The sequence below is a fragment of the Bufo bufo genome, chromosome 4, assembly GCF_905171765.1.
Source record: "Bufo bufo chromosome 4, aBufBuf1.1, whole genome shotgun sequence".
NCBI classification, from domain to species: Eukaryota; Metazoa; Chordata; class Amphibia; order Anura; family Bufonidae; genus Bufo; species Bufo bufo.
Window position 1 is genome coordinate 104,329,456 of NC_053392.1, and position 27,522 is coordinate 104,356,977.

General features: G+C 42.5%; 1 protein-coding gene across 1 annotated transcript in view; it reads right to left on the minus strand.

Moving 5' to 3' along the window:
* Positions 1 to 27,522, minus strand: part of LOC120997517 (ephrin type-A receptor 3-like) — a 294,883-nt gene that overhangs the window by 83,800 nt on the left and 183,561 nt on the right. Inside the window, exons 9-11 of the mRNA XM_040427598.1 lie at positions 24,130 to 24,197; positions 17,645 to 17,770; positions 12,943 to 13,128 (exon numbers count right to left, since the gene is read on the minus strand). Of these exons, the coding sequence (XP_040283532.1) occupies positions 12,943 to 13,128; positions 17,645 to 17,770; positions 24,130 to 24,197 (380 nt within the window). The remainder of the gene's footprint in view (positions 1 to 12,942; positions 13,129 to 17,644; positions 17,771 to 24,129; positions 24,198 to 27,522) is intronic.

A 27,522-nucleotide genomic window follows, 5' to 3' on the forward strand; every position in this document is an offset into this window, starting at 1 on the left:
AGCACTGCAGCCTTCTCACAGCATACCAAGTACAGTGCCATTCATTTTATATTGTATTGCAAACCAAGCCCATTCACTTGAATGGGATTGAGCTGCTCCTAGGCCATGCGACCAATGAACGTGACACCACTGGCCTAAGAAGAGGTTGTGGTGCTCTCCAGACCACTACAACCTCTTCAAACAGCCATTCGGAGGAGGTGTCGGGAGTTGAGCCCCTACTGCCTGATATTAATTACACATTCTGAGGATAGGTCAATAATCTACTACCAGGAAGCCCCTTTAAATATGTTCAGGGTCTGCTAAAATAGCTTTAAAGGAAAGGTGCCCATAAACATGAGGTCAATTTGGCCAAAATGGCTGATTTTAGGCTTTTCAGACGACTATAGTATTAAAAATTAGAGCATACAGTCATTCACGATGACCAACAGCAGACTGCTGCCTGCTGAAAATGTCATTGTAGAGGTTAAAAATGTTGACTGTTGTTGGCTTCAAATAAAGCCAATCATTTGCCATTCGCCAGGGAATCGCTTTTAAAAAAAACAGACTCCCTGGTCAGCCAGTGTAGTCTGGAATGTTGCTGCTGATCATTATTCATGTGTTTGGCTAGCTTTACAGTCAGGTCGTAGTCATCGTATAACCAATAGTCACTTCATAAAATAAGAATAAAAGTTCTCCGTTACGTTGTTCTTGACTTAATACTTGGCACTGCTGATCTCCGTGTGAAGTGGGTTCTATTTACATTAATCGTGAGTTTCTCTGTAAAGGTGATCACGCTGCCATACTCAACAAAGGAATACATAGAAAAGGAGAGAATGGACTTCCGGTTCCGGCGCTGGGATGTGAGGCGGCTATGTGAAGAGCTCCGCTTCCCTTTTATACCGGCATTTAAAATCACACAGAGTCACCAGCGACACCTAAACATTGCGGCTCTTTACCCCTCACCTACTTCTCCTGCTCTCTCATGGAGCGATACTTACTCAGAAGCAGTGGTAAACCGGCGTGCTCGCAGGATGGGGCAGACGGCAGTGAAGGCAAGATGGCGCCGGAAGACAGTGCGGACACATGTGAGTCCACAGCTCACTTCCTGGACTTATTTGTGGGAGAAACGGATCTGATATATCCCGTAAATATAGGCGCCATGCTAGATTATAAAACTCCGAGGTAGACCAGGATATTGACAGGAGCCGTGATCCATTGTTGAAAAAGCAACCTCGTAAATTGAATCAAGATAATGCTCTCGCCCCATTAATGGAAACCACACATCGAGATACCTCCATCCAGAGGGGAGAGAGTATTCCTTCCATTCACAGGCACACTCCTAGTGGTCTAGAATAGATTACATGTTTGTACAGTACCCCCTACTGTCCAGGGTCATCTCATGTGAACTGAAAGACATAGTTATATCTGACCACGCCCCATTGGTGCTAACGATGGCGGAATCCCATAAAAAGGGCAGTGACATTTTGTTGAGGTTTCCAGCTCACTTAGCTAAAGACGACAACTTTGCTTCGCTCCTCAGAGGCTGGTGGGGAAAGTATGACATGGATTATATGGAGCATAGAGTGGATATCAACTTGTTTTGTGACACTGAAAAAGCTGTCTTGAGAGGCAGGATAATCTCTTATGTATCAGGAAAAAGAAAGTAAAGGTGGAACAAGTATATGCAGGCTAGTCAGGAGTTGGGAACCGCCTACGCTTAATATGTGAAGTCCCCCTCATCTGCCCACCTCCAGGAATTGAAGGAGGCCCAGCAAGCTTTTAACCAGTGGGCGGCGGAGAAAGAGGGTTTTTATACAAAAGAGTGGGAAGCCACCTTATTCAGATATGGTAATAAATCCGGGAAACTACTGGCAGGCCTATCTAAAGACAGACCCCCTGTTAGTCATATTGGGGCTCTGGCAGACAGGGCCGGACTGGCCATAGGGCAGACCGGGCATTTGCCCGGTGGGCCGGGCCGCCTCAGGGGAACGGGTGGGAACCATGGGTGTAGGAAGCGGGGGGGGACGGATCCCCCCCCAGGAAATAATGCGGGGGCCGGAGGGGGACAGGTTTGGTCAAATCCTCCCCAGCGGCAGTGTGTGCGGCGGCGGCAGGGCAGGCACTGAGATGAGCGCTTCCATTGTGGAAGCGAAGCGCTCATCTCCATAGTGATCCTCAGGACAGCGATACAAACAGAAGGCTGTGCGGAGGAGCAGGGCAGGGAGGTGTGTCCCTTTCCTGTTCCTCTGATAGGCTGCCGGCACTACTAGGCCGGCAGCCTATCAGAGGCCGGCGTAGGCGGCGCGATGATGTCATCGCGCCGCCTGAGCCGTACAGCGCTGGAGTCGGGACACAGGCCGGAAGAGGCCTGCATCGCTCCAAAGAGGTAAGTATAAGTGTTAATTTTTTTTAACTATATACAATACTTTGTTTTTTTACTGGCACATGCTTGGGGGGGGGTCTGTTATTACTGGCACATGATTGGGGGGGTCTGTTATTACTGTCACATGATTGGGGCGGCTGGTCTGTTATTACTGGCACATGATTGGGGGGGCTGGTCTGTTATTACTGGCACATGAATGGGGGGGCTGGTCTGTTATTACTGGCACATGATTGGGGGGCTGGTCTGTTATTACTGGCACATGATTGGGGGGGCTGGTCTGTTATTACTGGCACATGATTGGGGGGGCTGGTCTGTTATTACTGGCACATGATTGGGGGGGCTGGTCTGTTATTACTGGCACATGATGGGGGGGCTGGTCTGTTATTAGTGGCACATGATTGGGGGGGTTGGTCTGTTATTACTGGCACATGATTGGGGGGGCTGGTCTGTTATTACTGGCTGATGAGAGGCACTGGGGGCTGCTGATGAGAGGCACTGGGGGCTGCTGATGAGAGGCACTGGGGGCTGCTGGAGAGGCACTGGGGGCTGCTATGAGGCATGGGGCTCTTATCTGAGGTCTGATTGGGGGTCATTCATATTGGGGTCTCAGCTGAGGTGTGATCTGAGGTCTTATTAACATTGGGGATCTTATTGGGGCTGTTAGCTGAGGTCTGATTAACATTGGGGGTCTGATTGGTGGTCTGACCTGAGGTGTAATGAAAAATATTTTTTTCTTATTGTCCCCCTCTAAAACCTAGGTGCATCTTATGGGCCGGTGCGTCTAATAGGGTAAAAAATACAGTACTTGCTTGCTCCAGCCGACCTCCCCTGCCCTTTGCGAACGCCGCGTGCTGTGACATCACGCGGAGGCACTTGGGTGAGTTCCCATACTTTTTTTCCCAGGACTTGACCCCTGGTTAGCCTGATTGTGTTCGGCCGGGCACGGCCGCTATTCCATTTCCCGGGCACGGCCATTATGCCCGATGCACATGTTGAGGTAGCTCCTCCCTCTCATTGCCCTGCTCAGAGGCCGAGCAGGCAGATGTAAACGAGCGTTGGTCATCTGAGCAGGCTGATGCATACTGCACTAGTACCTGACAGAGCGGCGCTCGTTTACATCTGTCTGCTCTGCCTCTGATAACATTTTATTACCTGTATGCTAGCTCCACATTCTGCAAGCATCCACCTGAGTGTCAGCATTCTCTGCTACCAACAAAGCTTTCAATTTGGAGAGGAAATTGCGTATCACAGCAGACTTCCCAGCCAATAGAGTATTGTCTTTGACAGACCAGGAAAAAGCTGTCAGTGAGGTGGTGTTGTGGTTCGCCTGTGTACGGAATTGGTGGTATTTGCCAGAGTTGCTGGAGAACTGTGAGTGCTATTTCGGGGGCACTGACCTGTACAGGGTGTGGAGGATGGGGAGGTTGAGATCCACTGAGGATTTTATAAGACTTTTCTGTAGCTTCCTATATTGTTGCAAGGTCTGTATGTTGGTTGTTGCAAAGCTTGTGTGTTGGCTGAAGCCTTCCTATCTTACTGGTGGCTGGCCCTGTCCCTCAATTGTGCTTCCGGTTTTGGCTCCGCCCCTAGACTTCAAGGGGGTGGGGCCTGTTTGGGGTCATGTGATTGGGCTGCTCAGTCAAAAATGCCCGGGCCTATTTTTTGTCCCAGTCCGGCCCTGCTGGCAGATGATACAGGGAAAGTAACTACGGACCCTCAGGCTATAAATAGGATCTTGGGAGACTTCTACAAAAAACTATATGCTGACACTCCTGATCCCATACCACAGACCACAATACTAGATCACATATCTCTCACTAGGGTGTCTACCGAGCAATTGGTTTATTTAAATGCCCCAGTGACAGAGAAAAAGGTTTTGGAAACAATTGGGTCATTGATGGGCTGACAGGGAAATTTTATAAAATATTGAAAGATCAGCTGGGTACAACTCTCCCTCTCTCTCTCTCTGCATTGGGGGATGGTGGACTACCACAGTCTTCCTCTCTAGCATATATCAAAATTAGCTACACCAAGGCTCTTACAGGCCTATTTCATTGATCAACGTAGATGCAAAGTTACTGTTGAAGATTATGTCTGACAGATTGGGAACCTTTATTCCTTCTCTAATACATCCTGTACAAGTGTGTTTTACCCAAGTGAGAGCAGCGGTGACCAATATATGCACAGTTTTGGCTGTTCTAGATAGGGTCCAGCAGTGGCTCCTTAAGGGGGAAATGCCAGCTTTGCTTACGTTGGATGCCGAAAAAGCTTTCGATAATGTCCGATGGAACTGGTTGGGGTCAGTGCTGTACAAGATGGGCTTTGAGGGTCCGTTCCAAAGACTGTTGGGTCATATTTACAGTCATCCCCAGGTGAGGGTCCACACAGGAGGTTTTCTGTCATCCCCCTTTGAACTGCAAAAGGGTACCAAACAGGGTTGCCCTCTGTCACCCCTGCTATTCAATATAGCCATAGAACCATTATCCAGGTATCTCCAAACATCAGAGATATTTAGAGGCATTAATGTGGCAAAACAGGAAGTCAAATTAGCATTACCGTATTTGCAGACGATGTCAGACCGCACACGTACCTAAAATATTATCTACACTGTCAGAATTTGGATCTTACTCAGGGTATAAAGTAAACCTATCTCAATGTGAATTACTAGACCTAGGTGGCAACACTGGCAGAGGTAATTTGATACATGAAGCCCATAGTATTACCCCTCCAAGGGATCATATTAAGTATCTAGGAATCAAGATAGGCCGGTCCTCTGCCTCTCTATACAATCTGAACTATAAACCGTTATTGGAAAATATATTCTCAGACTTGAAAAGGTGGGCACAACTTCCACTTAATTTAGTGGGAAGATGCCACCTAGTGAAAATGTCACGCTTTGCTAGACTCTTACGTCCTTTACAAACAATTCCAGTACTAATAAAACATAGGGATGTGACAGCTCTAAATACCCATTTTATTACCTTTATATGGTCCAGAAAGAGACCTAGAATAGCTCTAAGCAAACTAATGAGACCCAAAATAGAAGGGGGAGTAAACTTCCCAAACGTGAGGGGATATAATCTAGCATGCCTACTACGCCATATACTAGATTGGAAAAGGAACACAAATTACTACTCTAACCTTTCCTTAGAGAAGAGCATGGGACATCCGTGGGACCTGATGACCCTAGATCACACTCAATTTCTTCCGCCACAGATAAAACAATCTACCCTCCTCAGGGATACCCTTATCACATGGAAAACAACACGAAAGCTATTAAATCTATCTTATCAGTGTTCGAAACACCTCCCTCTATGGGAAAGACAAGCCGCTTATACAAGAGCTGGAGGGAGAGAGGAATAGTTAAGGTAGGGAATCTAATTCATGATCAAGAACCACGGTGGTTAACATTGGAGGAACTATGTAATAAATACAATCTCCAAAATACTCAACATTTCCTTACTACCAAGTTTTGCATTATTGTAAGACTAAACTGATAGATATATCCAAGGAGGCTGCTTTAAATGCAATTGATACCCTCCTTGCATCTAGTAACAGATTATCCATTTCAGATTTATACTCCTTTCTTAGAGTCAAGTTACAACAAGGAAGCCAACATCCAATGTATAAAGGATGGACAGACCAACTAGGGGACAAGGAGGTGGGAAGAAAGATACTTGGTGGATGGACAGATTTCAGAAAACATATCCTTTCTGAAAATTGAAGGGAAACCCAACTAAAGATTATGCACAGGACAATATATGTTTTCAATATACCTCCCTCGGCCCGTATTCCAAACAGACAAACAAGATGTCCGAGATGTGATGAGCCAAGGTCTGATTTATGGGGTTGTGGAGTTGCCAAAAATTGAAAGCGTTTTAGGATGACACCCACTCTTTAATACAGAGGCTAAGTAAATACACACTACCTATCGATTGTAGGGTGGCTTTGTTTCATTCATGTGGTGGGGGCACCAACTCCACGGCGGGGAGGGCCACTCACTTACCACCGTTCGCACACACCATTATTATGGTGGCAAAAGAATGCATACTAACAGAATGGCTACTCCAACAGATCCCAAGCATCAATCAGGTAATTTTGACCAAAAAAAAAAACTTGTGGATAGAACAGTTGATAGCTTCCAAAGATAAAGAGAACAAGACAAAAAGGTTTTTTAAGAAATGGAAGTCCTTTATTATATGCTGCTGTGATGACAAGGAAGGAACAGGTGGTCAACCCCTTTAGATATACTAGGTGGTACTTACTGGAGGAGATCAAAGGAAGTCTGGGATAATTAAGAGGAGATAATCCCTAAAGTGCAGACAATACCCACAACGCTACCAGAACCAGAGTGTTTGGGTATATGCTGTCTTCGTTTTTTTTTTCCTTAATTGATTGAAACTAACTCAGAGGATATTATATTGTTTTGTTCTGTTATATTATTGTATCTATGTATTGCAGTGTTTTGTGCTGTTACATAATTTATGTTGCTTCACATGAAGCTTTGACTGTCAGTTAACATACTCAAGCACATAACATGCTACTATTGTTTTGATTGACTAACATATAAAACTTTGAATTAAATATTTTAGAAAAAAAAGAAAAGGAGAGAAAGAGTGCTCCCTATGTATTTTTATGTATTTATGTTTTTTATATATATATATATAAGTTTTATGTGTATCTGTGATGTTTTAAATGTGGGATTGCCACTGCAGTAGGTGCTAAGTCCTACCCCTATCAAATATAGCCCCTTAAGAAGCAAATAGGCGAAACTTAGGTCGGGCAGATCTACTGTATATGGCTGGATGTATTTTATTTCAATGCTTGTTGACATACTTACTTTGTGAGTATAATAAACCTTTTTATGACCATATATAAGGTGGTATTTCACTATGTGCGCAAACCTCTAACGTCCAGAGAGGGATCGTTTTGAGAAAGACTATCCCGGTTGGATACTCTGATGTTTGGCTGCATCAAAAAAGCTGCAATAGTCTGATGATTTTCGGATGCATTTGTTGAGTACGGCAGCGTGATCACTTTTACAGAGAAGGTATGACCAATAGTAATCTTCTCGGCTGAATATTGCAGTCTACATGTGAAGATAAAGCCATTAAGGTGCATTCACACGACAATATGTATTTTGGGTTTACAAAACGCAGATCCTCAAAAAATATGGATGAATCCATGTGACATCCATGTTGCATCCATTTATTTTTGAGGACCCATTGTAACAGTGTCTGTTTTTGTTCGCAAAATAGACAAGAATGGGACATGTTCTTTTTTGTTGTTGCCGGGCCATGAAACAGACATATGGATGCGGACAGAACACGAATGAATGGGTCTGCAATCCAATCCGCTAAAAATGCGGATTGGATGCAGAGGAAAAATATGATTGTGTGAATGGGGCCTTAAAAGGGGTCATCCAATGACTAAAACATGCTCCTAAATGCCCGGGCCCCTCATATAGATTATACTTACCCAGCACCCACGTCGCTCCTGACCCCCACACAGCCGCCGCGGCATCACCCGCGATGCTAGGGAGGCTTGTGCCGCCGCGGCCTGCTATTTGCTGCTTCCCCTGTCGCCAGATGTTTTGATCCATGTGACGGGGATATGCAGCAGAGGCCATGAGGGAATCAGGGGCAACTGGGGTGCGGGTAAGTATAATCTATATGAGGGGCCCGGGTATTGGGTGGAAGGTGGGCTTTGGATATCCCCTGGAATTCTGTAAATATTGTAGATATATTAGCTTTAAGTTTCAGCCTCAACATGAAAACTTTGGGTGCTTGTGTAGTCCTGCTACTGAGATATTATTCTGATGGACTTATAACCAAACAAGGAGAAATCCTACATCTTGCTTCAACCATGAAGAATTGAGTCTACGCCATCATTTATCAGTATGTACTTTTTAAATTGCCTTCACTGTTGGTGAAGCATTCTGTGCCAGCGATAAGACCATTGCTCACATGCTTTGCAATACATTTGCATTGCACTCTGTAGTAGACAATTCAGCTCGTAGGCTCCATGTGTAACAGCTCCCATCCACTGTGTGCCATTTCTAATGTTGGTGTTTCAGTAGAGACTGCTCCTCAAGCACCAGAGCCCGGGTGCAGCTACTACCTCTTCACTCCCTCTTCACATGCAGCTAAATGGTTAACCTAGGAACTGATGCAAGCTTGAAGACATGAGCCATTTCATTTCTATTAATAAAGCAGAATGATTAGAGAATATTTGGCTTTGGTCCCTATCTGCTGATTGTTTCCCGTAATTTTATATCTTTGCTTAAAAGGCAGTGAAAGCTTTTTCATGGTATTCTTTGTTCCTCACCTTACAGAATAGAGGCAGGTGCACTGACCTCCTTTATTCCACTTTGCAGGAACGGAGATTAATTTTTTTTATCATTGGTAATATTGGAAGTCATATAAAAACAAGTGGGGTCTGCTGAGAAGCCACAAGGGTTGGAGATAGAAATTAATAACGTGATTCTTATGGAATGAATTGAACATATGGTCCTTCCTTGGACCGCCAGTCATATGGCAATGTGTCCAGTCTGATAATAGGTTGCAGTAAATTGTCTGATGGATTCCCCGTATAAGGCCTCATGCACACACACGTTATTTGGATGCACATCCGAGCCGCATATCGACCCATTCACTTCAATGGGGCCGCAAAAGCTGCAGACAGCACTCCGTGTGCTGTCCGCATCCGTACCTCCGTTCCGCGGCCCTGCAAAAACAAAACAGAACAAGTCCGTATCACACACAAGGATAGGACTGGGCTGTTGAGGGCCAGACCTTCCGTTCTACAAAAATGCGGAAAGCACACGACTGGTATCCATGTTTTGCGGATCAGCGATCTGTGGACAGCAAAACACATTACGGTTGTGCGCATGTGGCCTAATGGGAAGGAATTTTTCCCCCCTAAAATGTGGAAAATTGGCTTCTACCTCATGTTTTTTGTTTTTGTTTTGTTTTTTGCCTACTTCTGGATTAACTTTGTAGGATAACAGGCTGAACTGGATGGACGGATGTCTTTTTTCAGCCTTAAAAACTATTGGGGTCATTTATCAAACTAGTGTAAAGTACAACTGGCTTTGTTGCCCATAGCAACCAATCTGATTCCACCTTTCATTTTGGACAGCTCCTTTGGAAAATGAAAGATGGAATCTGATTGGTTGCTAAGGGCAACTAAGCCAGTTCTACTTTGCACCAATTTGATAAATGTTACTATGGTGAAGACCTGTACTTCCATTGCTAAAGGAAACCATTTGGAAATAGAAATATAATAAAAATGAATATTTATATTTCCTCTGTATGTGGCTGAAGGAAAGGATTGCGTACTCATAGGATACCTCCATGAGGGTAGGTCCTTACTCATACGGCAATGCTGTTCTCTAAACCAGTTGACATTTCTGTACAGCACACATCTGTACATGCATATTTCAGTGCTGCCATACATGCCCAGAGATACGTGTTCAGCAGAGCTAATCCTACATGTTACAGGGGGAATCGAGCCTGATGGTTTTCACTGATGACTGTCCATCCGTCTTGTGCCTGTTGGTATACCCTGAGGGAAAGTGTGGCTTTTTCCCGGTGTTAAAGGGGTTTTCCAGGCGCAAACCATTGATGGACTATGCTCATTATGGGCCATCATTAGCCGATCGGTGAGGCTCTGACACCTGGCACCACCACCCATCAGAGGTCGGTAAGCACTGTAGCCTCCTCACAGCTTACCAAGCATAGCGCCGTATACTGTATAGTGACTGTGCTTGGTATTATGGCTAAGGCCCATTCGTTTGAAGGGGACTGAGCTGCGCCTAGGTCATGTGATCAATGAATGTGACATCACTGGTCTAGGAAGAGGCCATATAGCTCATTGGAGAGCCACAGTCTCTTCAAACAACCAATCGGCCTAAACGGGACCCCCCGCTGATCAGATATTGATGACCTATCCTGAGAATAGGTCATCAATAATCTACTCTCAGAGAAGCTCCTTTAAGGTGGCCATACACCTTAGATAATTTTTGATTGGCAGCTTCTCCTCCAAACCCCCCATATACAATCATGCTTAGCACACTCGTACCCCTGTCTCTCAAGAATCTGATAGCAGACACGAGCTACCTCTAGGGTATATATTCCTTCGCTCATAAATGTTTACAATCTGAAAGCATCTATTCACTGACAGCAATCTGAGATCTTGAAGGTGGTGAAATTAAATCACAAAGTTTCGGTATAAAGTTCCAGAACTACTCACTGTGCAGTAAAGATCTAACTTTGCAAGGTATAAAGCCTGGCAGCCCACAGCCCATACATAACGTGACATTTCACCCCACACTATACAGGGAATGAACGGGGATTGTGTGGGGAGCGTCCCAGAGACATTTCTTAGGTGGATGTCTATACACGAATACAATTATCCTGTAACCTGTCCTACCAGCACGACCTCACTGAGGAGCCTATGCTTCAGCTTAGTGTCTTTTCCCCGATGGGGGAGAACAGTTAAACCTGTCCTTTTTTATTTTTATATTTCAGTCTGTAACCTTAGTGTCAATTGAATATTGATTTTTTTATCCGTTTTCTAAGCACCTGGCACGATGCCACCTTAGTGGAGTAGGTGAGGAGTGCGTGCCCGATCAAAGCCACAGATCAGCGTAACCAGATTAACAAATCACCGCGGTTATGACAAGAATGGATAGAGGACAGAGACATTCACCACAGCATCCATGTCTTTAAAGACACAGTACACACCAGAATAGTAAAAGGAAAACAAAAATGATATATATAACAGATATACCGTGGCTCACCCAAATCCAAAGTATGGTTAAGGTGCTCTGCTTTTTGATGATTCACCTAATCATCCCAATATAAAGACAGTATATAAATTTAAAACAGGCACTCGCCATCTACCAGTTTAAAATGGTTCTAAATTTATTAAGATAAAATCACACCAAAAAATATTATCTACCCCTACAATATTCTGCGATTAAAATGTTTATAATATTCGGCGATAATAAATATTCTGCGATTATTTTAGTCTCGAATTTCAACTCTTTGCAGTCAAGGATTAAAAAAATATTTAAACTATGCAATGTGAATAAATCAATATAACAAATATTCAACAAAGTGTCCCTTAGTGCTTAAACATATTAATAGTCAAATAATCAAATAATTCTGTGCATACAGATGATGTAAATCTTATCCTATTGAAGCATAAATAATACAATAATAAAAGGTGATTGTTAAATTTCTTCCCAAAATAGTTATCACTGATGTTATGTGATGGTATGGGAAATTACTTGTGTGACAAAAAAGTTATTTGCAAATTTGGTGTATAAAATTCGATGTAAGCAGATAAATCGCTTGGGAGGTCAGGTATCTAAAATAAGGCTGGCGTCTGGGGCGCCCCCCTTGCACAGCCTCTTACCTGTTCCCTCCGTTCACTGCTCTGCAGGCTGGGTCTCTTTATAAGTATCTGTACTCCTGCGATAGTTGCCGTATTTCGATATGTCACTTGTTGTTCACCGACACTCGAATTTTCCAGCTATATGAAGCGTAGACCTCAATGTCTCTCACAGGAGATGTTTGCAGTCTTTGCCGCAGGATAGCAGCTGTAGCATAAAGTCAGCTCAAATCTGATGCTGGTTTCACTCTGGTTCAAGTGTAAAGTGCTCAGTGCTCTTAAAGGGCCCAGTGTCCTATATAGAGTCTCAATCAGAATATAAAGTATAATCACTTTGTGGTGGTCTTAGGTGGGTAGTTGTAGATCCAAACACGGACAGACGCGTTTCGAGGTAACAACCTCTTCCTCAGTGGGGGGAGTTCCCAGGAGGGAGACTTCGATGTCCCACAGAACTTTTGTCGGTATTGGTGGGGTTATCAGCAGGTGGAGCCCAGGAGTCAAAGAATTCTGAACTATCTTACTAATGGTCATACAACCTTAGGCCTCTTGCGCACAAAGTTATTTTTCCCCTGTTTATATTCCGTTTTTTTGCATTCCGTATACGGAACCATTAATTTCAAATAGATCCGCAAAAAAAAGGAAGGTACTCTGTATGCCTTCCGTTTCAGTATTTCCGTTTTTCCGTTCCGTTCAAAGATAGAACATGTCCTATTATTGTCCGCATAACGGACAAAAACACCATACTAAGGCCTCATGCACATGACCGTTGTTCGGGTCCGCATCCGAGCCGCAGTTTTTGCGGCTCGGGTGCGGACCCATTCACTTCAATAGGGCCGCAAAAGATGCATACTTGCTCCTTTCCGTGGCCCCGCAAAAAAAAATAGAACATGTCCTATTCTTGTCCGTTTTGCGGACAAGAATAGGCATTTCTACAATGGGCCGCCTGTTCCGTTCCGCAAATTGCGGAAGGGACACGGGCGGCTTCCGCAAAAAACTGAACAGTCGTGTGCATGAGGCCTAAGTGTGTCACTGTCTAATAGGACAAAATGGGGGCCAAATGCTAAAAATGAACTTCCAGTAGACAGGCAGACTTCCAGTTACAGCCTATGATACTATCTTATTCTCCTGCCTCACAACATACATGTATGTACCTTACATCAAGAAGTAAAATGACCACTTACATTTGGTGACCACTCCTTCCAGTCTTATAATGTTCGGATGATCAAATTGGCCCATTATACTGGCTTCTCCTAGGAAGTCTCGCCTCTGCTTCTCGGCATACCCAACCTTTAGACTCTTGATAGCAACACAAATTTCTCTTTTGCTGGGTAGCTTCAGTCGTCCGCTGCACACTTCTCCAAACTCCCCTGTCAATGACATGAAAAAAATCATATCTAAGGGTTGGATCTCACAGTCAGGTTTCTTGATGCAGTTCTGGAAGCCAAAACTAGGAGTGAAAAAAAGAGAAGTTGTATCTGTCCTCTCCTACTTTCTCTCCTTCTATTATCCACTCCTGATTTTGGCTTCCAAAACTGCATCAGGTAATCTGACCATGTGGCCGTACCCTAACAAATATACATATAAACATACAAAGAGCCATTAGAAACAGGGCAGGCTCCAGTTGTATGTGAGCCTTTGGGTAGACAGGGGCAAAAAAGGGACCCCTTTCTACCTCACCTTTGTCTACAGCTAAGGAACATATAGAAGATTGGCTTGGATGCTGGACCTTTATGTTTGGTATAGGTGACCCTATTTTCTGTGTCTGTGCATATGAGGATCAGGCATGACTTGACTAGAAGTAGTCGAAGTCCAAAATGTAGTAGAGCTAAATTTTTTAGATGGTGCATCACTGCATCAAATCCGCACCAATTGATCCGTATTGACTGCACGGATTTCCCTGCGAACACCTGCGGATTTCAGTGCGGATTGTCCTGAATGTGTGCATTTACTCTCAGGACTCATGTACATGGCCAAATCCATTTTGAGGTCTACAAACTGTGAATCTGCAAAATGCAGATACCGGTTATATGTTCCCTGCACACATGTTCTATTATTTGCGGCACGGCCACATGGATGTGTAATACACATGGATGACATCTGTGTGCTCTCCTCATTTTTTGTGGGCCCATAGAAATGTATAGGTTCATGTGCAAGCTGCAAAATTGTGTCTCAAACACAGACTGAAAATGGTCGTGGGCATGAGGCCTAAGTGGAACCAATGTATGTAACACAAATCTTTATATGTTCCCCTGGATAATCAGCCCACTAGTAGACAAACAGTTGAAATGTTGGATCAAACAACAGGCTCTCTCTATACAGGAAAGACAGAGAAGGCAAGAAGGGGGAGGGGTGGCCCTGTATGTGAAAGATAGCATAAAATCTAATTTGATACAAGTTAGTGAGAACAATTTAGAGTCAGTTTGGGTTACCTTGCAGCTTGATAATCATAAGGTAACTCGTGTAGGTGTGATATATAGACCACCTAGCCAAGTCAAAGAATTAGATGATCTACTAGTTAAGGAAATAGCTAAAATGACATTGAAGGGGGAAGTTATCATTATGGGAGACTTCAATCTTCCTGATGTAAACTGGAAAACCAAAATAGCTAGTTCTGCCAGGAGTACAGATATTCTGGGATTATCTCTACAGCAAGTAGTGGAGGAGCCAACCCGGGAGGAGGCCATTTTAGATTTAGTATTCACAAATGGGAATTTGGTATCTGATATTACTGTAGGGGAAAGCTTGGGATCTAGTGATCACCAGTCAGTGTGGTTTACTGAGTCACACCACACAAAAACAAAAGTTTTAGATTTTCGAAAAACTGACTTTTCTAAAATTAGATTAGTGGTATACGAGTCCCTATCAGATTGGAACAGTTTCATTGGAGTCCAGAACAAATGGGACTACTTAAAAGTGGCACTATTGAAGGCAACAGAAAATTGCATTAGGCTTGTCAGTAAAAGCAAAAAAAGGAAGAGACTACTGTGGTACTCAGCAGAAGTGGCCAAAATCATTAAAAACAAAAAGATATAATTTAGGAATTATAAAAATAAAAAAAACGAGGATGACAGGCAAATTTATAATATTAAGCAGAGAGAGGCCAAACAAGTTATAAGAGCTTCTAAAGCACAGGCAGAAGAGAAATTAGCTCAGTCAGGGAAAAAAGTCGATAAGGCATTCTTCAGATATATAAATGAAAAAAGGAAACTAAAATAAGGAATTACCAAATTAAAAACAAAAGAAGGAAGGTATATGGAAGAAGATAAAGAACTAGCTGACTGCCTCAATGAATACTTCTGTTCAGTTTTTACAAAGGAAAATGAAGGAAAGGGACCTTAGTTAGGAAAGAAGACTAATGAATCTTTTGATGCATGTGTCTTTACAGAGGAAGAGGTTCTAAGTCAGCTGTCTAAAATTAATACAAATAAGTCACAGGAGCCTGATGGGATACACCCAAAGCTATTAAAAGAGCTCAGCGGTGAACTAGCAAAACCATTAACAGATTTATTTAACCAATCACTGGGAACAGGAGTCGTCCCAGAAGATTGGAAATTTGCAAATGTTGTGCCCATTCACAAGAAAGGTAGTAGGGAGGAATCGGGCAACTATAGGCCAGTAAGCCTGACATCAATAGTGGGGAAATTAATGGAAACCATACTTAAGGAGAGGATTGTGCAACATCTAAAATCCCATGGATTGAAAGATGAAAAACAGCATGGGTTTACTTCAGGGAGATCATGTCAAACTAATCTTATTGATTTTTTTGATTGGGTGACTAAAATAATAGATGGAGGAGGTGCAGTAGACATCGCTTATCTAGACTTTAGTAAGGCTTTTGATACTGTCCCACATAGAAGGCTTATTAATAAATTGCAGTCTTTGGGCTTGGACTCCCATATTGTTGAATGGATTAGGCAGTGGCTGAGGGACAGGCAACAGAGGGTTGTAGTCAATGGATTATATTCAGACCAAGGTCTTGTTACCAGTGGGGTACCTCAGGGATCTGTTCTGGGACCCATATTGTTTAATATCTTTATCAGCAAAATTGCAGAAGGCCTCGATGGTAAGGTGTGTCTTTTTGCTGATGACACAAAGATTTGTAACAGGGTTGATGTTCCTGGAGGGATACACCAAATGGAAAAGGATTTAGGAAAACTAGAGGAATGGTCAAAATTAAAATTTAATGTTGATAATGCACCTGGGGCGTAAAAACCCAAGAGCAGAATATAAAATCAGTGATACAGTCCTAACCTCAGTATCTGAGGAAAGGGATTTAGGGATCATTATTTCAGAAGACTTAAAGGTAGACAGACAATGTCATAGAGCAGCAGGAAATGCTAGCAGAATGCTTGGGTGTATAGGGAGAGGAATTACCAGTAGAAAGAGGGAGGTGCTCATGCCGCTCTACAGAGCACTAGTGAGACCTCATTTGGAGTATTGTGCTCAGTACTGGAGAAGAGCTACTAAACTGGTACATGGATTGCAGAATAAAACTTACCAGGAAAGATTAAAGGACCTTAACATGTATAGCTTGGAAGAAAGACGAGACAGAGGGGATATGATAGAAACTTTTAAATACATAAAGGGAATCAACAAGGTAAAAGAGGAGAGAATATTTAAAAGAAGAAAAACTGCTACAAGAGAACATATTTTTAAATTAGAGGGGCAAAGGTTTAAAAGTAATATTAGGAAGTATTACTTTACTGAGAGAGTAGTGGATGCATGGAATAGCCTTTCTGCAGAAGTGGTAGCTGCAAATACAGTGAAGGAGTTTAAGCATGCATGGGATAGGCATGAGGCCATCCTTCATATAAGATAGGGCCAGGGGCTATCCATAGTACTCAGTATATTGGGCAGACTAGATGGGCCAAATGGTTCTTATCTGCCGACACATTCTATGTTTCTATGTTAGTATGATGTATACTGTTAACATGCAGACACAAGAGTTCACGAGGGCAAGTTTCCTGCTTTTAGCTTTTCTAGGTAGAATTTAGAATCTGAACCAATCAGATGTTATTAAGGAGCTTTTAGTATCAAAGTCACGGCGTTGGGACTTGTTCTTTTCCCACTTCAATGAGAAGAAACATCTTGGTAGTGAATGGGTAATGGACAGAGCAGCATTAATCAGGACTGTACTCTCTACAAAGGTACTTAAGATCCTTCTATGGGAAGGAGAAACTAATGTGATTGGGGATGCTGATGATCAAAAGCCCACTCTGAGGAGTGATGATGTGGAGGAGGACAATTCTAAAGTAGAGGATCTATAATGGAAAAGGGGGCTTTGGAGATCAAAAATGCTGTGTGCTAAAATACTATTAAGGATTGAAAAAGTACACAAGCGAACCATATACTAGGTAGATAGATAGATAGATAGATAGATAGATAGATAGATAGATAGATAGATAGATAGATAGATAGATAGACAGGTAGATAGACACATAGATAGATAGATCGTTAGATAGATAAATAGTAGATAGATAGATAGATAGATAGATAGATAGATAGATAGTGACTAGATAGATAGATGGATAGACAGGTAGATAGATAGATCGTTAGATAGATAAATAGTAGATAGATAGATAGATAGATAATTTTAGAAGAAAGCAGCACATCTCTAGATTAGTGGATGATATCACTCCAGGACCCTAAGCCAATGTCCTGCTAGCAATACTCCAATTAAATGAGGCAGCACTTCAAATTCTGTGGTAAAAAAAAATGTAATGTGTGAATAAAGAGAATCCCAATTTTTTTCACTGCATAATTTATAGTGCTGCTTCAATTCTCTTGGAAAAGGACAGAAGAAAGGAAATTGAGGAAACCCAGATTGATGACCATTTCCCTAGGACATTTTACCAGCTGTTATTGTGTGTCACATGTACTTACCTGCACCTATCACCCGCTCTATACGGATATTGGAGACATCAATCTCTTTAGCAAAGTCCCGTACGGCCTGGTTGGGATCCTCATATGTGTGTGGGTGGATATAGGTTCTACTCCCAGGCAGCTTCACTAGCAACACAAAAACATATATGTTAAACCAAACCTCCACACTCTTCATATATATATAGGCAGTAGAACACCTGGGTAGTATGCCTATAGGAACAGGATACTTTCTGTTGTGACAATTCAACCCCCAGCATCTTGTACCATATATTCCAATACATCACAGACACTGTTACTTTGCTTTTAATTCAAGCAGAATTAGAATTATAGCCAAATGGATACTGAGGAGGGTTGTACATGGCTGGAGAAACACATCAAGAAAAGTCATAAGACGTGTAAAGTGAGGTATCTCTCTTGGCTTGTGACCCTTACATAAAATATCATCAATGAAAGACAGATGGAGCCTTGTTTAACGTCCCTTCACTGAAGTGTCAGAGCCAGGCCTCTTTCATCTGCACTGGGCATTAATACAAGCAATCCAATTACTCTCATGACAGGTGTGCATATCCCAAATCTGCTCGAAGCCTGGCCTTATCTAACCATACACATGAGCTTCATGCTCAGCAAGGAACAAGGAGGAAATAAAGTTGGTTCTTTAGGCCTTCAAATGTTGTCATGTGTGGATCATGAAATGTCATGGTCGCTCTTTGAGACCAAAACCAGTTCCGCTCTCTTGACTTTACACACGTGATGCACAGTATGGTGCTTGAAATGTGTTATCTGTCCCAGGCAATTTCCAAAAATAAGGAAACACTGATGTGCAGGTCCCTTCTAGAAAAGAGATAAGGTTTCCTTTTCTTTTTTGAGTTTGTTTAAAGAAAAAGACTGTAGAAATGTGTAAAATGAAGAAATATTAAGTTGAAAATGTTCTTCTTTCAGTTCAAATTGTATTTAATATCCAAGTGAAACTAATTTAGGTTCTAAAAGGTTAATAAAATACTAAGAACAGTATAACAGTAACCAACCACTGGAGGATAATAAAGTGTTAAAAATATAGTATAACAAATGTACCAAAAATATTTCCAATATTTCACCTGAACCTATGAATAAGGACAGCTTATATATTCATAGTCAGCAGTGTAACTTAAAGTGAATGTGTCATCAGAAAATTACCTATTGTTTAAATCAACTTATGTCAAACATATTTTTTATGACACTATCTATAGTTGAAAAAATAAATCCAAAAATCCTGCAGTTTTCACAATGGCCACTAGGCCTAAAATATGTCAGGACTTCCTGTTCTTTGAGAGTAGCTACATGGGCCATAGACACAATCGACTGGAGGGGACCTCATCGACTTATGGGAGAGTGGGCATGCTCTAAAGCCTGTGCAGAGGTCAAGATGGAGAAGATAAGCTGTGATATCAGTTAGCACCTATTGTGAATGGTGGTTCCTGTGTTATCTGCATAGCCTTGTTACTTGTCATTGTAATGCTGCCTGTGGTAATGAGATAATTGCTGATAATTGTACAGACCAAGATGTATTGACATATTATTACACCTAGTGTGAAAACTTCAAAGTTTTAGGACGTTTTTCCTTAATATAGATAGTGACATGGAAAATTTTAAAAAATCACCAAAAAGTCTAAAAATAAATAAATAAAGAATTGTTTTACATATTTGCGTTAAAGTTTATGGCCCCAATGCAAATTTTATAACAAACTACCCCCTCCTCAGTGCTATAATGTGTCATTTATAGTATTAGTCTCCTCAGATTAGGAGTAGGAAGCTGAGGGACTTTTTGGGCTCCATCAGGCTCAAGAACCCCTCAATCAAACCATTTATGGACATGACTTTTTTCATTCTATAGTACCAATGCTTATAGAGATAAATACTTGGAGCAGCACTCCTATGAGAACGTACATTGAACGTACATTTGTATTGTGGTAATGCATCCATGTCTACAGATAACATAAATGTAAAGGAAGTTTTTGTATCTGTATCTTCATAGTTGAAGCTGATGAAAATCACAGGTTTTATGATGCCTGGAGGAATATAACTGAAACTACAGACATGATTTAATACTTGGTGTCCAAACCTTTGGTAAGGCAGCTGCACAATGCAGTGTTATTTGGGCTCTACAAGATTCTAGTATTTGGGCATTAAATTATACACCAAAATAGGGTAAAGATGTTAAGCAAAAGGGAAAAATAACAGTGGAAATCCAACCATTTCTATTGATATGGCATGTCCGTGGTTGAGGGTTGATCAACCTTTTTAAACGTGGCTTTCACATGGCCAGATGCAAAGTGTTGGCAGCACTTTGCAAGCAATATTAGACGCTGCATGAAAAATACAATCACCCTATAAACAAGTTTTTTTGTTTTTTGGGTGATTGACAGCACCTCTACATGAGCCAATTACCAGCAATGAGTGTTCATACAAACGGTCGTCGGCCAGTGTAAAAGGGTCCTAACACCTGCGTGGCTGCATTGGGGTCCTGCATTTTTATCTAACCAATGGCAATATCTGCACAGAATATGTATCTTCTCCTTGTGTTTGTGTGGGTTTCCCCAGGGGCAGACTTTGCTAAGAGTTCATTTGCATGCCTTCTTCCCAGGTCCAGAGGAGCGTGTATGGCCTACGGATGTAGTAGAGTTAACACGCATGCTTTATGAGACGTGTTATCTAAACTAAATGCGTTAAGCAAACACCTTCAATTGCTTTTCCGTGGCTTTTGTCTCAAGATAACGCGATGAGTTAAGAAATTTGAGTTAAGAACTTGAGTGCTAACCCTGCTACATCTGTATAAGGCTCCTCACACCGATTAAGACGATCTACATAAGGAGATATAGTACCCCCCAACCCCCTCACTTCAAAAACAATTGGATTTTTTAGGGTTAATTCATTTTCAATAAAGTTGTGTCTATGTGCGTATTTTTATGTGCGTATGTATATGTGTTTGTGTGTGTTTGGCATAAGAAATGGAGGACTAATGTGTACAACGACAATCTCTGTACAGCGCAGAAGAATATGTGAGAGCTACATCAGCGACACGAAATAAATAATAATTGTGTGATTGTAATATCTAATGTTTTCATTTTGAAAAATAAAATTCAAACAAATGCAAGGAAACAGGATTTGGCATTTGTCCCCGTCACAGCAGAAATGATCCCTTATCATGAATTATTCTGAATATATTAATAATGATCTAATAACGATTTATAAATTCTTTGAAACCCTTATTTCCCACCCAGTGAATACTCTCTTGCTCCTGTAATGTTTCTGTTTCATTGAAACTTGTCAGAAAGATTCCACATTAATGTCTCTTAGGTTTATATCCACATTTCCATTTTTATTAGTGAACCCGTCTCCAATTTATGAAGAACATCTATAAGATGCAGATGGTAATGTGCTCTAGTTTGGTGTTTCTTTCAAAAGCGTGCGTTATATGCAAATTACAGTTTCTCCCGACCTGATTGAGAGGAAGAAGCCACAGCAGTGACAACTTGGCGCTTCTCTGCCAATCGGGACTGAAGGATTTCTCCTGCATCATCACTAGCAGCTCTAAAATCTCAAGGATTTTCAATCAAACAAGTAGGGGAGGGGATGGGTGGCATTACTAGGATAGCAATGGTGCTCCAAGCTGAGCATCCCCGTCCACGGAGCACTCAAAACCTGATTTGCATAAAAATAAAAAGAAGAATTTCTCAGGGTTAGAAGCCTGAATTTTCATTAGAAAGGAATGGCTATGTTTTAGGGTAGGTACCCTACATGGATGTATTACTTTAAAACCGAATTTGGAGGTGACAGATTCGTTTTACCAGTCTGTAGAATGATCTAATTTCTGTGCAGATTTTACCACTATATTTTAAAGGAGTTTTCTGGGATTTTGATATCCTCAGGGTAGGTCATCAATATCTGATTGTGGGGGTCCAACTCCCGACTCGATCAGCGATTTGAAGAGGTCGCGGTGCTCCAGTAAGTTCTACGGCCTCCTCACAGGTGCTTGGTATTGCAGCTCAGTCCTATTCACTTAAAATGGGTTGAGCTGCGCCTAGGCCATGTGGTGCTGTGGCCTCTTCAAACATCTGATTGGCAAGGGTGTCGGGAGTCAAATTCCCACCGATCAGATATTGATGGGCCATCAAAATCCTGGAAAACCCCTTTAAAAGATTTATTCATTTGTAGAGTACTGTAAATTGCTGTTGATTTGAGATGCCAGGGCCACACCGCAAGTCCGTGGGAAATCCACCACATCTGAACATACCCTAACTATAATGATCTGTACATCTGTGATATATATCCACTGGAACTGAACAATTAAACCTCATGTTGAATGACTACAAGAAAATGCCTAAAACCATAAGAAATTGAATTGAACAGAAGGTCTATTGGCTAATTGTATGACATTCCATTATACAAAATGGCTCTTATTTCCTGGAGCCAAAAACACGATACTTACCAAATGACAGTAGAGATAACGTATTTGCAAAGCATGTGTCATCCATTTTGTCATCAATTATTTATTTTCAGTGAGATTCTGAATGTTACACTGAAAATCATAACTTTGTAGCATACTTATCCATAGATACCTCAATCTTACAAATAATGGGGGAGATTTAGCAACACTGGCATAAAGTAGAACTGTCTTAGTTACCCATAGCAACCAATCAGATTCCACCTTTCATTTTCCAAAGGGACTCTGAAAAATGAAAGGTGAATTCTGTGGGTCACTAAGACACAGTTCTTTTGAACCAGTTTTGGATAAACCTCCCCCATTGTGTTTTATTTTACTGCCACCTGGGGCTCTTTTCTGTAAGCCAACATCTTCTATACTATAAGGGCAAAGTGAAGAACATAAGGGGTGACATTTATGAAAACTGGTGTAAAGGAAAACTGGCTTAGTTGTTCATAGCAACCAATCAGTTTCCACCTTTCATTTTCCGAAAGAGCACTGAAAAATGAAAGGTGGAATTTGATTGGTAGGTATGGGCAACTCAACGAATGAAATGACACCTTTTATTTTCCGAAAGAGCTCTGAAAAATTAAAGGTGAAATCTGATTGGTTGCTATGGGCAATTAAGCTAGTTTTCCTTTATACCAGTTTTCATAAATCCACAACCTGTGTGTATACATGTATTTTATGATGTAGCATGTTATATAAGAACTTAAAGGGGTATTCCCATCTCAGACAATGGGGGCCTATTGCTAGGATATGCCCCCATAGTCTGATAGGTGTAAATCCCACCTCTGGAACCCCTGAAGATTGTGGAGGGTGCACTGCGTATGCGCAGCCACCCTCCATTCATTTCTATGGGGCCGCGGAAAATAGGCCATATCCGTTGGCCCCATAGAAGTGAAGGGGAACGATGGCTGAGCAATCGGGGTGCGTTCCCATTCGAACCTATGGGGAGAGAGCTTGGCGGAGGCCGGACTCTGGAAAACCCAATGTAGGTGCGGGTCCCAGAGGTGGGACCTGCACCTATTAGACAATGGGGGCATATCCTAGCAATATGCCCCCATTGTCTGAGATCGGAACACACCTTTAAAACAGACTTCAGAATAAGAAAACCTGGGATAAATTGTCCAAAGGCTTTCTATTACGGGATCACAATATGTCTGGAGGCCTACACACAGTCCATAGTGCAATAACAGACTACAACAAACCTTGCTCTTTGACCTTGTATTTTAATGTCATTCACAATTACTGTACAACATCAGAAACAGACAATTCATACAACATTTGATATCCAAATGACAATTTTAGAAATGGACCCGACCAGAACGAGCAGCATCACTCACATGTAATCAAAGCAAAGGACATGTACAGAAAAATACATTCGTGGTCCCTGTATCCGATATTCTACATCGATATTATATGTAAATTCATAGAAATGTTATTACAGATCCATAATGGCAATGGATACATTAGCTATGTACATATGAAATCTTAGAAATGCACATGAATAATACAAAAATTACATTAAAAAATTGTCGGGAAGACTTTTCACAAGCTGGTGATGTACAGATGTAGTGAACAGCTCACTAAAATACATGTGATTACACAACAGGGTACCTGTGATACTACAAGAAGATATCTACAATGTTCAATGTCAAAAATTCCAAGTTTTTATACACAGTTTATTGAACTTTTTCACGAAAGTCCACAGCACCGCCTCTATCCGTGGTAATGAGAGGAAAAAAATTATGCCTACTTTTAGTCGTAAACTCATTTTTCTATAGCTCACAAGGAAAGCTCTCGACACGAAGCAAGTCCCAAAACATGGAAGAATTTGACCTAATGCATCATGGAACCTAACACACTGTCCCAACATTACTTCTCTACAGCACAATGGAGAGCACTGCCCAAGAGTCCTTACAGTCCTTGAATACAACACCCATTTGTAGTTACGACACCTCCCAACAGAGGGCAGAGTATATCTAGAGTGACCAAGTGGAGTCAGTGAAGACCCAGCTCTTACCTCTTCCATGTTGGAAGTGCATCTTGTCTTCGTCTGGGTCTTGCTTTGCTTTGATATAACCACAGTGCCTATAAAATACATAAAGATACAGCAATGTAAATGTAGGTTTGGGTATGAATGCATTAAGCTTTTCTCCGATTGATCCAACTCTGCTGCTGTTTGCACAGTAGATTTTGGTTTTAGAGGAACATATATAAACCACTTAGAGCCATGAATGGACATCATAGGAGTAAGAATGATCAAATGGTGAAGATAGCTATCCCTCCTGACCTCCCCCAGTACACTTGCACACAGAGGTGTAAAGGGGGATTTACACTGCCCAATTGTCAGGCAGATTATCGGGAACGTTCATTCCCGACAATCTGCCCATGTAAATGTGCCGCCAATCACCTGATGAATGAGAGAAACGCTTGTTCTTCGAGTGATCCTGTTGGTCGTGCAGGCCACATCATTGTTTCTGGGCAACCAATCATGCGCCGAAGCCTTGACACGCAAAAGTGTGAGGCTGTATCTGCTTGACAGGCAACTTGAGTTAATAAGAGATTTTCGCTCCTGATGAGTTGTGGCTTACAGTGCCATAGCGAAACGCGTTAAACCGGTGATCGGACACGGCTCTCCAGGCAGGGTGCAGTTCTGAGTCAAGCAGCGCAACAGCTGACTTGCTAGTGTGCATGCGGTCTGAGACCGATACCCAGTATATTTCATATGAATGGGTAGGCTGATGGAGGCAGCTGAGTGAGCGGCCACATATATACTAGCATCTTGTGGATGCTTTATACTGGATTGCTTGCAACCAGTGTTATCTTCACTCGCAAGCTGCCTTACATCTTTAAGGCCTCTTTCACACTTGCGTTGTCCGGATCCGGCGTGCACTCCACTTGCCGGAATTACACTCCGGATCCGGAAAAACGCAAGTGTACTGAAAGCATTTAAAGACGGAACCGTCTTCCAAATGCGTTCAGTGTTACTATGGCACCCAGGACGCTATTAAAGTCCTGGTTGCCATAGTAGGAGCGGGGAGTGGAGGAGCGGTATACTTACAGTCCGTGCGGCTCCCGGGGCGCTCCAGAGTGACGTCAGAGCGCCCCATGCGCATGGATGACGTGTCCAATGCGATCACATGATCCATGCGCTTGGGGCGCCCTGACGTCACTCTGGAGCGCCCCGGGAGCCGCACGGACGGTAAGTACACTGCTCCCCCGCTCCCCACTACACTTTACCATGGCTGCCAGGACTTTAGCATCCCGGAAGCCATGGTAACCATTCAGAAAAAGCTAAATGTCGGCTCCGGCAATGCGCCGAAACGACGTTTAGCTTAAGGCCGGATCCGGATCAATGCCTTTCAATGGGTATTAATTCCGGATCCGGCCTTGCGGCAAGTGTGCCGGATTTTTGGCCGGAGCAAAAAGCGCAGCATGCTGCGGTATTTTCTCCTGCCAAAAAACGTTCCGTTCCAGAACTGAAGACATCCTGATGCATCCTGAACGGATTTCACTCCATTCAGAATGCATTGGGATAATCCTGATCAGGATTCTTCTGGCATAGAGCCCCGACGACGGAACTCTATGCCGGAAGACAAGAACGCAGGTGTGAAAGAGCCCTAAGCTAGGTAGGACTGCTTATCACGCACCTGTACCTGGTTCAAACACATGAACCGTGTCCTTTTCCCCTGACCAGTATATATTGGCACCACTGTGCTAGCTGGATAGGGATCTAGTCCAGATTTTAGGCTGTGTTGTGGATCCAATCAAACTCCTACATCACATTACCTGAGTCTGGAAGTCTGATAGTCATGGAAAGTGATATACAGTCTTTCCTGTTTTTACTACTTAGAGTTTAATAAATACTTTATTATTTTCTTTTAATACGTTCTTCAGGCAGTGATCTTCAACCAATCATGCTACCTAAACAGTGAACTAAAGCCCAGAAGCAATGCAGATGTATAAGGGTGAGGGATCGCAATAGCCATCCCTCGTTCACATACGCTGAAGGAGATCAATGCATGTAAATGCCGCTTAAGACACCTCTGGCTTAACTCCTCTGTGAACAAAAGAATTGGGCATGTTGAAAACCAGTAACCTTATCCTTCTTTCCCCCAACCTCTGCATTCAGGTGAAAGTCATGAGGTCCCCATACATATTACAGTAGATGGTTGTTGGGTTCAGCCAACATTTATCCAATGTGCATGGTCAGCTTAAACACAGTATGGTACTATCTCCTCCTTGTGTAAAAACCCTTAAAGGCTGCTTTTTCCAATAATGACTTATCCTCAGGATAGGTCATCAATATCAGATCGACGGGGGTCCGACCCCCAGTACCCCCGCCTATCAGCTGTTTGAAGAGAAGGCAGCGCTCATACGAGAGCTGCCTTCTCTGCTTTAACGTAACAGCAATTGCAGTTGTGAGCAGGTGTAATTACAACTATGACGTACCCATTCACTTCTATGGGATTACACCTGCTTACCACTGCAATTACTGCGGGCAGCCACCAGCAGTGGAAACTAGACAGTGGATGAAGTCGGAAGCAGAAGGCTCTTTGCTCTGTGAGGTGCCAGTTTTGGCATACCAAAGCTCAGCTCTCTTTAAAGTGAATGGAAGTTTAGCTGCACTAGTCCAGTCTGGCCACTAAACAGTGGATGGGGCCTTCTGTCTCTATCTCCATCCACTGCTTAATTTCCAATGCCAGAAGCTGCTGAAAACAGCTGGTTGGTGGTGGCTCCAGGTGTTGGATAGCCACTGATCAGATATTGATGACCTATAGGGAGGACAGGTCATCAGTTTCAAAAAGCAGGAATACCCTTTCAATCCCAGATGACCCCTGTATGCTAGGTATTACATAGGACTAGCTAACTCTCTAATAGCAAACCATTACAGAATTCCTTCCCATATTAGCAGAGACTGGTTGAAAATTATTGGATAAAGTAAAAAAAAAACTGAATAATGCATCCTGCATTTAGTATATGGAGACAGCAGAGCTGTGATGGGAATGCATTTGCTATGAACCTGTATTCCAAGGCAAAAAAAGAAGAAGAAGAGAGACGCTTCATAAGAAGCTCTGGTGGTGGAGCTTCTCACCTTAGGAGGTTGCGCTCGGAGAACAAGACCCCCTGTCACCGGTGCAGCCCAATGTGCTGGGCTGAAGATCAGAAGAAGAGGGGTGAACGGGATACAGCAGTACAGATGTACTGGTATAATGGAAAGTAATTTATTTATTTCAAGCTGTTACAGGTAATATTTCGGGGCCAGACCGGCCCCTTCATACGACCAAAACAATATTCAACAGATCCATGCTGTTTTGGTCTGATGAAGGGGCGGTCTGGCCCTGAAACATGTTACCTGTAACAGCTTGAAATAAATTACTTTCAATTATACTAGTACATTTGTACTTACCTT